At 38.5% G+C, this 13359-nt stretch overlaps 1 protein-coding gene across 1 annotated transcript in view; it reads right to left on the bottom strand.

The window, feature by feature from the left end:
* HSD17B4 (hydroxysteroid 17-beta dehydrogenase 4) overlaps positions 1-13359 on the bottom strand; it is a 69496-nt gene that overhangs the window by 18516 nt on the left and 37621 nt on the right. The window contains exons 14-17 of the mRNA XM_081940625.1: positions 12540-12591; positions 11649-11720; positions 9593-9696; positions 8533-8598 (exon numbers count right to left, since the gene is read on the bottom strand). Coding sequence (XP_081796751.1) covers positions 8533-8598; positions 9593-9696; positions 11649-11720; positions 12540-12591 — 294 coding nt within the window. The remainder of the gene's footprint in view (positions 1-8532; positions 8599-9592; positions 9697-11648; positions 11721-12539; positions 12592-13359) is intronic.

Here is a 13359-nt window from a genome sequence, read left to right as displayed (position 1 = left end):
AGGTTGGTCCTGAGTAAAATGATTAGGATTGTTATTTGACTTTCTGCTTGAGCACCAAATAGATTCAAAAATATTTATAGTGGAGAAGAAAATGTGTGAAAACTGAATGTCTTGAAAGTATCACATATTTAAAGTTTAAAATAAAGCTCTTGAAAGTTTGACTTTTTATGTAAGCAAAATATGTTGTATAAGAGAATGTACTTAGGGAGAGAAAAATTATCAGTAGCTTCACATACACACACACATATAAAAGGGAATGTTTGCTCTGAAAATTGATATAACAAGGGATGCTATAAAGATAAATTCCGTTGTCAAATATTAAACATTTGTGTAAGGGAGAAAATACAATGTCTGACAAATCCCTTAAGCCACAGTTTTATCCCCTATCATCTAGAAATCAACACACTGACCAAAGGACACTTTAAAAAAACCCTCTAAGCTAGAATTAGGTCTGCCCTTCTGCAAGATTAATCCCATACAAGATTATTTTCTATAATAACAACAGCAGCACTGTGAATTAAGGCCAGCCCTCTTGTTTAACTCCATAACCCTATCAAAGAGCAGCTGAAATAGCAAGGGAAGAAAAACAGAAATAAAAGAACACCGAAGCATCCAAGGTTGTGTAAGTTGTAGAGGAAAAAAATCAATCTATGGCAGAAACAATATACATACATTTGTGGCATGTCATGTTACCAAATTAAAAGCAAATATTACAAAGACCCACAGGTTTCAGTTTGACAATGAATCTCCCTCGCCTTCCTTGAAGTTCAGCAAAACCTTGAGATGTGGAAGGATAGGAGGAAGATAATCAAACTAAAGATGAGGTAATGAAACCGATGTTCATTGCACATACATCCACGTTCTGAGAATGCTTTTGTTTTCCTGAATCAGAGAGGCTATTACAAGTATCCTTTTAAAATATTTAATAGGCACGTATTTCTGTTCATACATTTCTGCTGTAAAATATACAGTCCTGGGATGCAGGTGCTGCTGCTATTGAGTTGACAAAAGACCCGTTTGGGCTGTTAAATCCTTTGAAATCTTCCTTCCTTTTATGTGACTAGGCTGCTGTCTGGATTCCTGGCTTTGCTGTTTATTGCTATGCTATTCCACTGCTTGTTTATGCTTACTATAAGAGTTGAAAACAAAGAGGTCGCCATATGTAGAACATCTGAAGTTTCCCAACTCCCCCAATCTTTAATAGGATACTTTATGTAGCGTTTTAATATCCAGCACAATTCAATGCAATTACAGTAAGAGATATAATAACAGAGGCCAAACTGACCCCAGATTAGGAACAGTATTAATTGTACAGGTCACCAATAAATAAAGCCTAGAGGTATAGCATTTGACTATGCTAAAGCCTTTGATTGTGTGGATCATAACAAATTGTGGCAGCTTCTTAAAGAGATGGGAGTACCAGACCATCTTATTTGTCGTTTGAGAAACCTATATGCTGGTCAAGAAGCAACACTGAGAACAGGACACAAAATCACTGTTTGGTTCAAAAGTGGGAAAGAAGTCCAGCAAGGCTGTATACTGTCACCCTGCCTATTTAACTTATATGCAGAGCACATCATAAAAAAGGTGGGGCTAGATGAATCAAAAGTTAGAATTAAGATTGCCAGAAGAAATATCAACAACCTCAGATATGCAGAGGATACCACTGTAATGGCAGAAAGTGAAGAGGAACTAAAGAGCCTCTTGATGCAGGAACAAGGAGAGTGCAAAAGTTGGCCTGAAACTCAACATTAAGAAAACTAAGATCATGGGTCTGGTTCCAGTGGCTGACGGCGACGGGCAAGTCCTTTGCCCGCTCCGGCTCCCCGGTGGGCTTCCCCACTCCTTGGGGGGCACAGGATGCCCCGGAGAGGCATCCTGCCAGAGGAGCGGCTTCGCGGGGGATCCCTGCATCGGCGGCGGCTGGTGGGGCACCCCCCGCTTCGCTCTAGGCATCGGGGAGCAGTATCGGAGGGCGCGCAGCGTCTTCGCAACAGGCTGACTGGAGAATGAAAAAATAGAAGGAAGCAGCGGCGGTGTGGTGAGGCGCTACCCCTCTTCATTCCCTTTCTTGATTTGAAGAACTTTTCAGCACTTTAAAACCTTTACTTTCGGATAACTTTGGAGGCGCGGCTGGAGGGAGGGGGATTTTCCCCCCCCTCGGACAAGCGGCTTGGAATAATTCTGCTCTCAGCCCCAGGGGAAGGAGGAGGGGGGAGAGCCAACCAATGATGCCACACCCTTGCTAAAGTGACTTTTCATTGAACTTAGCTCCATAATTTACTGATGATCTGAGGACTTTGGGAACTTTGAAAACTTTGTTATGCCTCTGAGCCTGAAGCTGGCAGGGCAAGATGGCACACTTCCGTTGTCTTCATGAACTGTGAAACCTGACTCCACCTTTAAAATTCAGGCTTCCGGTCTTTGTCTCCGTGCTACCCAGAAGAATCTCTTGTGGATTGTTATTCCCTGAACTCTCTGGGGGGAAAATTTTTACTCTATTGCCAGACTGACTAGAGATATTCTCTCCTGCTTGGATCTTCTGCCTCCTGGACTCATCTGGCTGCTCTGCTTCTCCAGCTGTCCATTCTCTACACTGACTGAACTCTTTATTCTATAAACTATGTCTCCTAAAAGACCACCCCCTGGAAAACCTGGCTTTGCTACCTCTGCCCCGACATCAGCAACATCCAGTCCTGCTACACAATCAAAGATTACAGACCTGATGCAACCTAAAAGTACAGAGATGGATTTGCAACAAATGCTCCAGCAACTCATACAGGGCCAAGAGGAAATTAAGAAACAATTAAAGGAAATGAAAGAAGAAATTAAAGAGAACCAAGTCCAAATCTATAAGAACTCACAGAGACTGGACCTTGTGGAGGGTGGGTGGCGGAGGTGAGGGGGGGGTAGAAGCGGTGCAGAAGGGAAACAAAGAACTTGATATCCAACAAATGAAAACAGAATTTGAGAGAATGTCCTTTTATCTTAGATTTCAAAATGTGATAGAAGTAGATGAGGAAAATATAAGGGACATCATGACAAACATTTTGGCTGAATATATACACAAAGAAAAACAACAGATGGAATGGGAGATAGACCTGGTTTATAGAGTGAACTCAGCCTATGCCAGAACTCACAATGTACCCAGGGATGTACATATTAAATTTCTTAGAAAAAGCACAAGAGACGAAATTCTGGGGGTACAAAGGGGGCAGGCACTGACATACCACGATAGGGAAATAACCATCTTGAAGCAGATCCCCAAGAAAACTAGGGAAAAAAGGAAAAATTATTCGCAATTGGCGAATAAATTATACCAGAAGGGGGTGTGGTTTAGATGGTTGATGCCTGAAGGTATGTTGATATTCTGGGAGGAGACAAGAATTTGAATTAACACACCCATAGAGGCACAGGCCTTTATGGAAAAAAATAAAATACACCTAGAAAAAACAGAAGATCCTACAACGGATATGCAGGACACGGGAGGGGCCGGAGCTCTGCCAGCGGGGGGAGAAGGGGCAATACCAAGAAAGCTCAGATCACAAAAATGAATAAGAAAATCTCATTGATATAAACTGACCGAAAGGAGCAACGGAATTAATATGTGGATTATATATTACAATGTATAAACTGATTGAAAGTACCAATAGAATTAACATGCTGATTGTATATGACTATGCATTTAATGTTTTATATTCAGATGTATACTATGAGTTTGGGGGGGGGGGACGCCTACCACACTTTGCAACTGCCAAAATTTGTATACCTTTCCATTACCTTTTCCCCTATAAATGTTAAAAAAACCAATAAAACTTTTTTTTAAAAAAAAAGAAAACTAAGATCATGGCATCTAGCCTTCTCAATTCTTGGCAAATAGATGGGGAAGAAATGGAGGTAGTGACAGATTTTATTTTCCTGGGCTCCAAAATTACTGCAGAATGGGACTGCAGACAAGAAATTAAAAGACGCTTGTCCTGGGAAGGAAAGCTATGGCAAATCTAGACAGCAAAGACATCACCCTGCCAACAAAAGTGTGTATAGTCAAGGCTATGGTTTTCCCAGTTGCAATGTATGGCTGTGAAAGTTGGACCATAAGAAAGGCTGAGTGCTAAAGAATTGAGGCCTTTGAACTATGGTGCTGGAGAAGACTCCTGAAAGTCCCTTGGACTGCAAGGCGATCCAACCGGTCAGTCCTAGAGAAGATCAACCCTGACTGCTCTTTAGAAGGCCAGATCCTGAAGATGAAACTCAAATACTTTGGCCACCTAATGAGAAGGAAGAACTCACTAGAGAAGAGGCTAATGCTTGGGAAAGATTGAGGGCAAAAGAAGTAGGGGACAACAGAGAATGAGGTGGCTGGATGGAGTCACTGAAGCAGTTGGCATGAGCTTAAATGGACTCCAGAGGATGGTAGAGGATAGGAAAACCTGGAGGAACATTGTCCATTGGGTCGCAATGGGTTGGACACGATTTTGCAACTAACAACAAGAAGTAGGAACATTTAACTGGCTGAAAAATGGTACCTACTAGTGGAAGCTCCTATACAAGTATCTCATGGTTTTTCTCTAAGCATGGGTTCAGTGCAAAGGTATTCATGGGTTCCTCAAACAGAGAAATTCTCTGCATGTACCTTTGTTTCAGGAAAGGTCTCTTTCACATTGACACAAAGCTGTAGTTCTGTATGTCCATGCCATTCAATATATAGAGGTGCAATTATTGATAGATCCTTTCAATCACTTTCATAATCTTCTCCACTGTGAATCATTTAAAAACTATTGTAATGCTGGGTTTGAATTGCTCTACTGTAGAGAGTAAAGAAGGTGGCATTGAAGGAGAGACGGAAAAACCATTCCCAAGGGCAGGAGAAGGAAAATTTAGATTGAATCTGTGAAATGCAGAAAGTGTACACAAACTTCTCAGCCACCTTCCCTGTTTACACTATTATAAAAAAAGAAGGAGAAGCTCAGTCAACTTGCAGGATGATGTTACTATAGCCAGTCCCAATAAAAATAGTTTTTAGTTTTGTGTAGAGTTTATTTCTTCATCTTGTCTGCCTTGTAGCATTAACATCTATGCTGAATTATTACACAAATCTGTATTCAATCTTAAGAACAGCTTCCAGTATGACAGGATATTTGGACCATCCTGATGGGGGAGATGTTCCACCTTTAATCTGAGGGGAGGTTGAACTTCCCTCTTTAGGACTGGTGCACAATTTGAGGAATCTTCTCAGATTCATCGCTGGTGCTCAAGGAGGAGGTGAGTGGGGGCAGCTGGTTGAAACCAATTTAGAAGATAGCCTTTGTTTTCTCTGGACATTGTTTTTGCAGTTGTGGAATGTTTTAATTGAAATGTTATATATTGTATCATGCTTAGGGTCATATTGGAGTTGAACAGTTGATACATTCAATAAATAAATAAACTACTAACAAAGACTTTAAAAACCCTATTTTTACATAGCAGTATGACAAAAGATGGAAGCTGAACAGTGAAAGTGTTACACAACAAATTTAAAGGCAAAGCTGTTGAAAATTCAGTATTTCATGGAATCTGTGCTTTACAGCAAACTCTTTGGTACTTTCTTCACTTAGGACTGAAGATGTTACCTAGATGGCTAATGAAACATCTAGAGGAAAACAACCACATTCAGAAAACACCAAGGAACCCACAGCTCAATTCTGAGCTACAATATTCTTTTCTAGTGGTTTATAGTACATATTAAGAAAACACTGTAATCCTAAAAAAATGCCCTTTTAGGTACTAGCTTCAACCAACTTTAGGAAGGTTGTGTATATTCCAATATATTTGTATAACTACAACATCTGAAATATAATTAATTCCTAGACATGCATAGAGATATTTTATCAATCAACACTTATTAGGTCAATTTACAATATTTGCACAATAAGTGTTGAAGGAATCAAACAGAAAGGAATTAAAAAGCAACATATGAAAACTGAGAATAGATAAGTCTTATATCCGGCGTTAATACCAGGGTATTTGTATTCTGAGGAAAAGAATGGAATTAAAACTCCATTAGGTTAACCTTGGAGGAATACAGGGCATTATATGTGTTACCAATGACACAACTGTTGTCCCAAATGGCTGCCTGTGATCCTTGCCGTTATTCTTTGCCACCATTTATTTTCTCCTCAGTGCCTTCCAGTGATAGGAGTTTCTGAAAATTGATTTCTTATTAACTCTTTTCCAAAAGCCATCACAGACAGATCAAGAGATGACTTCCAATAGGGAGACGAATCCCTTGATAAAATATTTATCTTTTCATTGACTTAAAACCTTATTCTGATAATTGGCAGTACTGAGAAGCAGCTTTTAAACTCTGTAGTTAGAGCATCCCCTTGTGGGACTGAAATGGGTATGTTCATTGGTCCACAAATTGTTAACAATTAAATGCTTTTAGATTTAGTTTAATCTTCTGTCAACACTTTTGCTTGATGCGAAGATTAAACAGAAGAAAACACACTTGAAAGATGCTCACGTTACAAAGAAGCAACGGGAAGGGGAGAGGAGGGAAAGGCAGCATTTGCTCTTCATGACTGAAAAAAAAATTCTCTTTTTAAATTTATGTTGAAACTTTTAGAACACATTACTTCATTCATCCAGAATCCAGGCTGATTTTAGACCACTATATATTCTAATGACAAGCTGTTAGTGTTCTTCTCCCTCCTCCTTTACTGTTTTAAGGCAGAGAGCCTCAAATCCTGGAGCTGCTAGAGAAGATGGGAGACTTTTTAGAAAAATTTGCTCTCTTGCACTTTGATGTATGGAAGAAGTTATAAAACAAACTCTTCTGGTTACCCTCAGCTCAGTAAATTCTTTCCTTCATTAGCTCTCCTCACAGTCAATGAAATGAGCCTCGTGTTTCACTGCTGGTCCTATTCTCCTTGGTTAGCCTTGATTCACAGGCCAAAAGCCTGACTTTAGCAGATTAGGGGCAAAGTCAGTCACTGTGCAAAAGCAGATGGAAGAATATTTGCTATATGCTTCAAAGGCCGAGAGAGAGAGAGAGAGAGAGAGAGAGGGAGGGAGGGAGGGAGGGAGGGAGGGAGGGAGGGAGGGAGAGAGAGAGAGAGAGAGAGAGAGAGAGAGAGAGAGAGAGAGAGAGATAAAGAAAAGGACCTCAGGCTTCTGATGTGACAGCAACCCCTGCTACCTCCATCACTCCTGTCTTCATGCTTTCCAATGCAAGCTGTGACAGATGATGGGGATTTTCAGTATGGAGTGAATGCAAGAAAGGTTTTGACAATGACATAAACGTCTGCCTAAGAACATTTTCTTCATCCTCTGACTCCTTCTGTCTCTCTGGGTATGACTGAGGCAAAGAGAGAAAGACTAATTCCTGCCAATAGTTATTCAGCCATATATTAGAAAATTGTTCTGTGGCTGGTTAAAGCTTCTGCTGTTCAATGCCATGAATAAAATATGGTGCAGATGAAATCCTAGATTCAGAGAGTTGTTGAAATGAGCTGGTATCTTCTCTCATTCCCTGGGTTCAAATTCTTTCTCTTTCATGGGAGATTGCTCCGTGACTTTGGCCCTGGCCTACCCCAGAGCGTTGCTTCTGAGGCACTTACTAAACAAAGGAGATTGTTAGATCTGTATCTCATATCAAGCTTTCAGGAACAGGTAGTATACTAATCTCAAAAAAATTAAAAAATAATACAACCATATTGTCCTTTAAAATGAGCACGTCCTTAAATGACACACTGCAGTGCATCAACAAAAATGTCTGGATTTACAGATCGCTCTCCACTTGCAACAGTTCATTTAATGACTGTTCACAATTACAATGGAACTGAAAAATGTGACTTACGACAATTTTTCACAGTTACGAAGTTTTGCAGCATCCCATGAACATGTGATCAAGATTTAGATGCTTGGCAAGTGGTTCATATTTATGACCTTTGCTGAGTCCCAAGGTCATGTGATCCCCTTTTGCGACCTTCTGACAAGCAAAGCCAATGGGGAAGCCAGATTCACTTAACAACCAGATTGCCAACTTATCAACTGCAGTGATTCACTTAACAACTGTGGCAAGAAAGGTCGTAAAATGGGGCAAAACTCACTTAACTAATGTCTTTAATAACAGAAATTTTGGGCTCAATCGTGGTCGTAAGTTGAGGACTACCTGTACTTTATGCATGGACTCTCTTAGATGTGAATATTTAAATTTAAATTTAAATAGGACTCTCTTAGATGTAAATGTTTTAATTTAAAAAACAAAGTTTTATTAATGGATGTTTAAGGCATGTTTTAAAAAGGTAGCATTGGGGAAGGGGGATGTTTACAGTAGAATACAAGACCCAAGTTAGTCCAAGACTCAGATGGATTCAAGCAGTTAGCTACCAGCTGGTACTACTCATAAACTCTGTATTGCAAAATTCTAAAAATCATTAATCAACTCCTCTAATTTTGGTAGTAACTTAGAATTTCTAAAAAAATGTGAACTGAGATTCATCATAAGAAATTGTACAGGTGAAATGTTTCACTAAGAAGTAAAGTATTTACCTGATCTACTGTAGTGGCATCAGTGATTACAACATCTGGTGGCCTCTTGGGGGCTTCCACTGTGACCTAAAAGAGAGGAATGAATAAATGAATATAGAAGAAAGAAAGAAAAAGAAACATTCTTTTTCTTTACGAAATGTTGGATGTTTGATAGTTTTACACAAATTGGTGAACAAGCTTTAACTAGAGTGGGCAGTTTCTCAGGTAGAGAGCTTGTACTGAAAATTACAAGAGGTAGTACTTAGAATATACCGTGTTTTCCCAAAAATAAGACAGGGTCTTATTTTCTTTTGACCCCCCCCAAAATAAGCACTTGGCCTTATTTTCTTATTATTTTTGAGGTGCAGGAGGCGGCGACCGTGGTCACCTCATGGCTGCTGCTGTGTTGCAATATTTTCTTATTTTAGCACATGCGCCAGGGGTGGATTCTAGCTGGCGTTACTGCAGGTTCGCTCATGCGCACGCATGCACAGTTCAATGGAAATTGTTCTGTGCATGCGCAGAACTCCAAAAAAAGATGGCAACGGCAGCGACTGGGGAACTGGTTTGGGGGCATGGCCAGCCTGGGTGGCTGCCAGTTCTGCGACCCAGCCCGCCATACCACTACTGGTTCAGCCGAACCAGTAGGAACCCACCTCTGGCATACGCTCAAAAGCCCTTATTATCCAGGGAGGTCTTATTTTCAGGGAAACAGAGTAGATTCCAGAGGGCAACCAATTGGTCTTTAGGTATACTGCAAAATATTAAACTGAGGCAATAATACATCAAAGTAAAATTAGTTCAAAGATCAGCAACCTGACCACCCTCCCTAAATAGCAAATGTTGCCAAGGAGTTTACTTGCAGTGCCCTACCATCAGCCCTGCTTAGCTCAACCAATGAAATAGATACATTTTGAGAGGCTGATGGTAGGGAGCGTATTATGAGCTGAACAGAACAGTGTTGAAAAGAAATCAACTTCCAAGTGAGTGAACTGAATTCAGGGAGTAATTATTTTTTATGACTGTTAAGTAATTGGCAGTACATTTGAAATTCAGTAGCCTAACACAAAACTCATATTACCTTGGCTTTCTCGGATGATCGCTTTCCACCAAATCCTCCAGCTCCAATAGCAAAGATGGAGAACTGATTATAGCACAAAAGATCCTTTCCATGGTATGTGTGTACTAGACAGGAAGAGGAAGCCAAAAAAGATGCCTTTTTAAATTTAAATTTTAACCTTTTAAAAAAAAAAATCAATAGAGCGGCTTGGGTGTAATACACTTTTCAAAGGTAAAAACCTAAAATCATTGGGAGAGCATTAACTTCGCTGAAGGTCCAATCTGGAAACAGAAATATTCACATGCTTTGAGCTTATATTATTATTCTATATTGTTTTGAAACTGATAGAACTATGACACTAAAATGATTGATGATTCTTAGGAGATTCTTTTGCTATCCTAAACTCTATCGCTGGCATATGAAATATATCATCATGACTAGAGCTATGAATGAACTGAGTACTGGGTGAGCTAGTTATAAAACACTAAAAGGGGAAGATTGGCTTCTGTTTTACAACACTGGTAGGCATAAATCTGGCTTATGGCTCAGGAATTCTGGGAGTTGAAGTCCATAAGTCATACAAGGGCCCACCCCTGGCATAAGTAATGTGTATAGCAGCTGCTGGTTCATTATAGTATTGAGTTGTATTGTATTATATAGATTAGGGTTTTTTATTTCTATGAAGGGCAGAAGAATGAACTAGAATTATTTCTCTGTCCTCAGAGGGAAGATAAGGAGGACATGACTGTTCTGGCAATGTACAAGGACTGGACTAGGGCAAATCAGAATTATTATAGGTTTAGTTTCAATTTAATTTTTAACCAAAATCACTTTGTTGTTTTGGTACCCCCAGGATCTTACTTATTGACTCTATCGAGCTGGAAATCATAAATCTCACCCCATTCATTTCAGATGTCAACCTCAACTTAGAACTGCAACTGAGCCCAAAATTTCTGTTGCTAAGCAAGACATTTTTCAAGTGAGCTTCCCACCGTTTTACCACCTTTCTTGCCACATTTGTTAAGTGAATCACTGCAACTGTTAAGTTACCTACAATAAGTGAACCTGGTTTCCCTATTGACTTTGCTTGCCCAAGATGAACACATGACCCTGAGACACTGCAACCATCACAAATATGAGACAGTTGCCAAGCAACTGAATTTTGATCATGTGACCCCCAAGGATGCTGTAATCGTTGTGTGAAAACTGGCCATAAGTCACTTTTTTCAGTGCTGTTGTAACTTTGAACAGTCACTAAATGAACTGTTGTAAGTCAAGGATTACCTTTATCACTCTATTTTTAGCTCTTATGTCAAGGCTTGGCATGTTCAATTAAAGCCATACAGAGCTAATACTTTGGGACAACTGAACATCCCTAGTACATCTAGAGGAATTTAAGTTACATGAGGCTTTTCCATATGCTCCACCACTTTTCCCTCTGAGATCAGGAAACTAGCTACTGGTGAATATGCCAGCTCTACATCATTTTTGGTTTTGAATTTTTATTTTATTTTATTCTGACCTGACTATTTATATCAACTGGATTAAGACTTGATTCTACCCATTTGTTAAAATTTGCAGTTTGTTTTCATTGCTCATTTTAAGATTTCAACAAGCTATTGTAGGAACAGCCAAAAGGAATTGTAAAGGTATTTTAAATGCAGCAGATGACATTTAAAATATATCAAGAATAGGGTTATAAGTGAAAACAAGAATGTCTGGTTGATGTAAGAGGTTCTAGGCTTCAATATGCCTTCTAAAAGTTTGGACTTCATAACTATAATTTTTCCAGTTATATATGAACACACATATCATTTACTTTTTCAGATTATTGCCTCGCATTGTAAAATTGGAAGAGCCACAATACTACATTGTGGAAATGGAATGCTATGGAAATGATTTGGAAAAGCCAGGCAAAACTGAAGCTTCTGACAAAACTGAGTGTTTCCAATTCATTTTATACAACTTTCCCCTGAGATGGCTTCCGGGCTTCCAAGTTATCATCAACTAGTTTTCAGGGCAGTTTCTATCCCAACCTCTCCAGCTATTTATCCATCACAAAATCCAAGAGAATTACCATCTATAAGTAGAAGAGCTCCTGAGCCTTTATCAAGAATGTCAGCAAGAGTGGCTTGTGAAGTCAGTTTTCCTAAAATGTAAAAAAATCAATAATAATTAATTTAACAATAATTTAACAATAATTTAACAATAATTTAACAATAATTTAACAATAATTTAACAATAATTCAACAATAATTCAACAATAATTTAACAAAGTTGGATGACAAATAATAACAGATAAGTACTCAAAAAAACCCCATATATTTCTCTGTTTTCTTCATGGTATGAATAATTATTATTAATACAGCACAGAATAGATATTAAACAATAAAATTTTATTTGAACCAAGGACATTTGAGGGAAACAACCAAGTACAGTCAAGAGGGCACGTGCAACCATGTAACTGAAGCCCCAAGACTTTTTCACTTCCATTGTGATACACATAAAAAGGAGGCAGGGTTTCAACTGGAGAGTTGTGGCAATCATTTGAACAGTTTGAGTCCCTTGCATGCAAAAGGTGCATTCTTCTGCACAAAAACACTAACTTATCCTACAGAAACGTAGTCTTCAGAAACATGTTCACTTCCATTATTCCTAAGTGGCACGGATTATTTGAACCTTAACCAATTTGGAGACACTAAATTGAAGAAGATTATATTGAATACTTGCTCTGCTCTTTGATGCATGATAGTACTTAGAAAATCTCCCCTTAAGGGCAGGAAGGAAAGATATATCTTAGATATAGCTCTATAGTATTCAGGAGTGGTTCAATTCCAGTGGAACTCCTATTCATATAACTACAGAGAAAGAAAAACAATAACTAGAAGAGAAAAAGAGAAATAGTGTGGTACATTTATGGAAATACATTATATTCTAATGGAGCTAATTAGATATGTAAAAGTCTCACCTGATGTAGGAAATGGTTTGTACAACTCCAAATATTGTTCACCATGTAAAGCCTAAGGAGAAAAATATTTTTCACAAAATATAGAACTGAAATATACATCAAACTATTTTCTTAAATACATTACCAGTTTAATTTGGCAAAGTGGGAGGCGGGGGGGGGGGGGGAGAAACAGGACTAAAGTTCACATTGAGGATTATGCCAATAAAGGGCATTACTTTTTTTATCTGTTGAAAAGTAATGAAAGTAATGAGGCATTACTATTTTATGGCCTTGTAAATCTTCAGTGTCTGGAAGTGAATATGCCATTAGATGCAAAATATCCTTATCTCTTCCAAGGGTCCAATTTAAAAAGTAGTTTTCATTTAATTCACTTCCTTTTTTTCCTTTCACTAAACTTTCAATGATTGGGCATTGTTTTTTAAATCATATTATCAGTATCCCTTGTAGTTTGTTTATTTTTTTCTTTCTTCTGAAAGTAGAAATTAAAGTGTAAAATACCTCAAGCTCATTACTACTTCAGTCTGGTTTCAAAAAGGCATTGAAAAAACACCTACACAAAATGTCTAGCAAAGCATATCCAATTACTTTGTTATTCCATCCCAATAAAATTATTGTGATGGCTATTAGGCTGCTGTGATATTGATATCAATCCTACAGAAGCGAGTCCACCCGACTCTCAAACTTCCACATTATCTTGGACGCTGAGGAAAAATGGGAAGCCAAACTATGGATTTGGTACTTTGATTTTAAAGTTTGCTTTATTTATTTATATATATTTATTTATTTATCAGTACAATTACAACACAAAATATAAAAAGGC

The sequence above is a fragment of the Natrix helvetica genome, assembly GCF_964273705.1.
Source record: "Natrix helvetica genome assembly, chromosome: 2".
Taxonomy (NCBI): Eukaryota; Metazoa; Chordata; class Lepidosauria; order Squamata; family Natricidae; genus Natrix; species Natrix helvetica.
This window is presented reverse-complemented; position numbering and strand designations above follow the sequence as displayed.